At 51.9% G+C, this 1,189-nt stretch overlaps 1 protein-coding gene across 1 annotated transcript in view; it reads right to left on the bottom strand.

Annotated features, from left to right (window-relative positions):
* Positions 1-1,189, bottom strand: part of MGYG_04981 (hypothetical protein) — a gene marked incomplete at both ends in the record, with an annotated part of 4,012 nt that overhangs the window by 1,575 nt on the left and 1,248 nt on the right. Inside the window, 3 exons of the mRNA XM_003172342.1 lie at positions 51-231; positions 276-898; positions 971-1,106. Coding sequence (XP_003172390.1) covers positions 51-231; positions 276-898; positions 971-1,106 — 940 coding nt within the window. The remainder of the gene's footprint in view (positions 1-50; positions 232-275; positions 899-970; positions 1,107-1,189) is intronic.

Below are 1,189 nucleotides of genomic sequence, written 5' to 3'. Positions count from 1 at the left end.
CTCTGGCGGGACTGATGGGGGTATGAATCGGAGAAAAGGGAGGCTTTGACGAGCTTTGATCCAGGGTTCGTGGGTTTTCGCTGTTGATGGCGAATGGTATAAATGCATCCCTGACGGGACAATGTCTGAGACGATGGTTCCCACTGGACTGCCATAGGGGAATGTTGGCTTAAGTTCGAACGGCTTGTTGGTATCGGCGGAGAAAGCCAGGCGAAGAGCAGCAAGTTGAGACTGCAATTCCGTCATAGGCATGAAGAGCTGCATGATTCGAGAACCCTCATATGCCGAGTAAAGTATGACCTGGAATCTTTGTTGAATTCTGGGTCTGGCGAAGTGATAGCAACAAGGTGTAGCATGACGCTGGTTAGGATGCAGTAGATGGAGAAGTTGATTCCTCGCTGCATGCACAGAAAACCTGATACGCCAAACGACGAGATCAGGGCCTCCTGGAGTCGGCAGAGTGCTTTGGCCGAGCTGTAGCATATCGAGAAATGGTGTCTCCATTCTCCGCCTGCCGGGAACGAGCTGGCGGCGACAAATTGGGGGCGATGTAGCATAATCTTGGCTAGTTCAAAGTGCGAATGCATGTTTGCGACAAAATGTGACGGGATCCATGGAGGCGAACCGTCTGGTGGGTAGGTGACCATGAGATCTGGTGGCAGGCTGCTATACCATGCTTCGAAAAGAGGATTGTTGCGGGCAAACTGCGGGTTTGCACCCCAGTCCTTGGTCTTTTTCACTTTGTGGAAGACATCGACTATGCGACGAATGTTGAGAGCGTTATGTACGAAGTAGCTGAACTGTCGTGATCGTTCGACTTCGTATGCATCGAGGTTGGGGATATCCCAGGACGGGCGGACCTCCACCGTATCCGTCTCCACGCCGAAATCCGAGCGGCCTGTTAAGCGTTAGTATTGATACATGGGATACATGGATGCCTATAATTTTTCAGTATTATAGGGCGACGTACCTTGAGGTCCTCCAACCATGATCTCAACAACGAGAATAGTCTGCCACACACGGGTGCGAATGAGGCACTCTACGGTGTCATAGCCACACAGCCGGCCCTCGGCATGGTATTGGTAATGCTCATGCAGCTCGAGATCCTTGACATGGAGATGATCGTCTTGATCGTCTGCCATGAACGGTAGTAGTAACCTGGGAGCGCGGCATGGCTTCTCGAGCCTTC

Source organism: Nannizzia gypsea, genomic scaffold (assembly GCF_000150975.2).
Source record: "Nannizzia gypsea CBS 118893 supercont1.4 genomic scaffold, whole genome shotgun sequence".
NCBI classification, from domain to species: Eukaryota; Fungi; Ascomycota; class Eurotiomycetes; order Onygenales; family Arthrodermataceae; genus Nannizzia; species Nannizzia gypsea.
The sequence above is the reverse complement of the archived record's forward strand: the minus strand, read 5'-3'. Positions and strand labels throughout refer to the sequence as shown.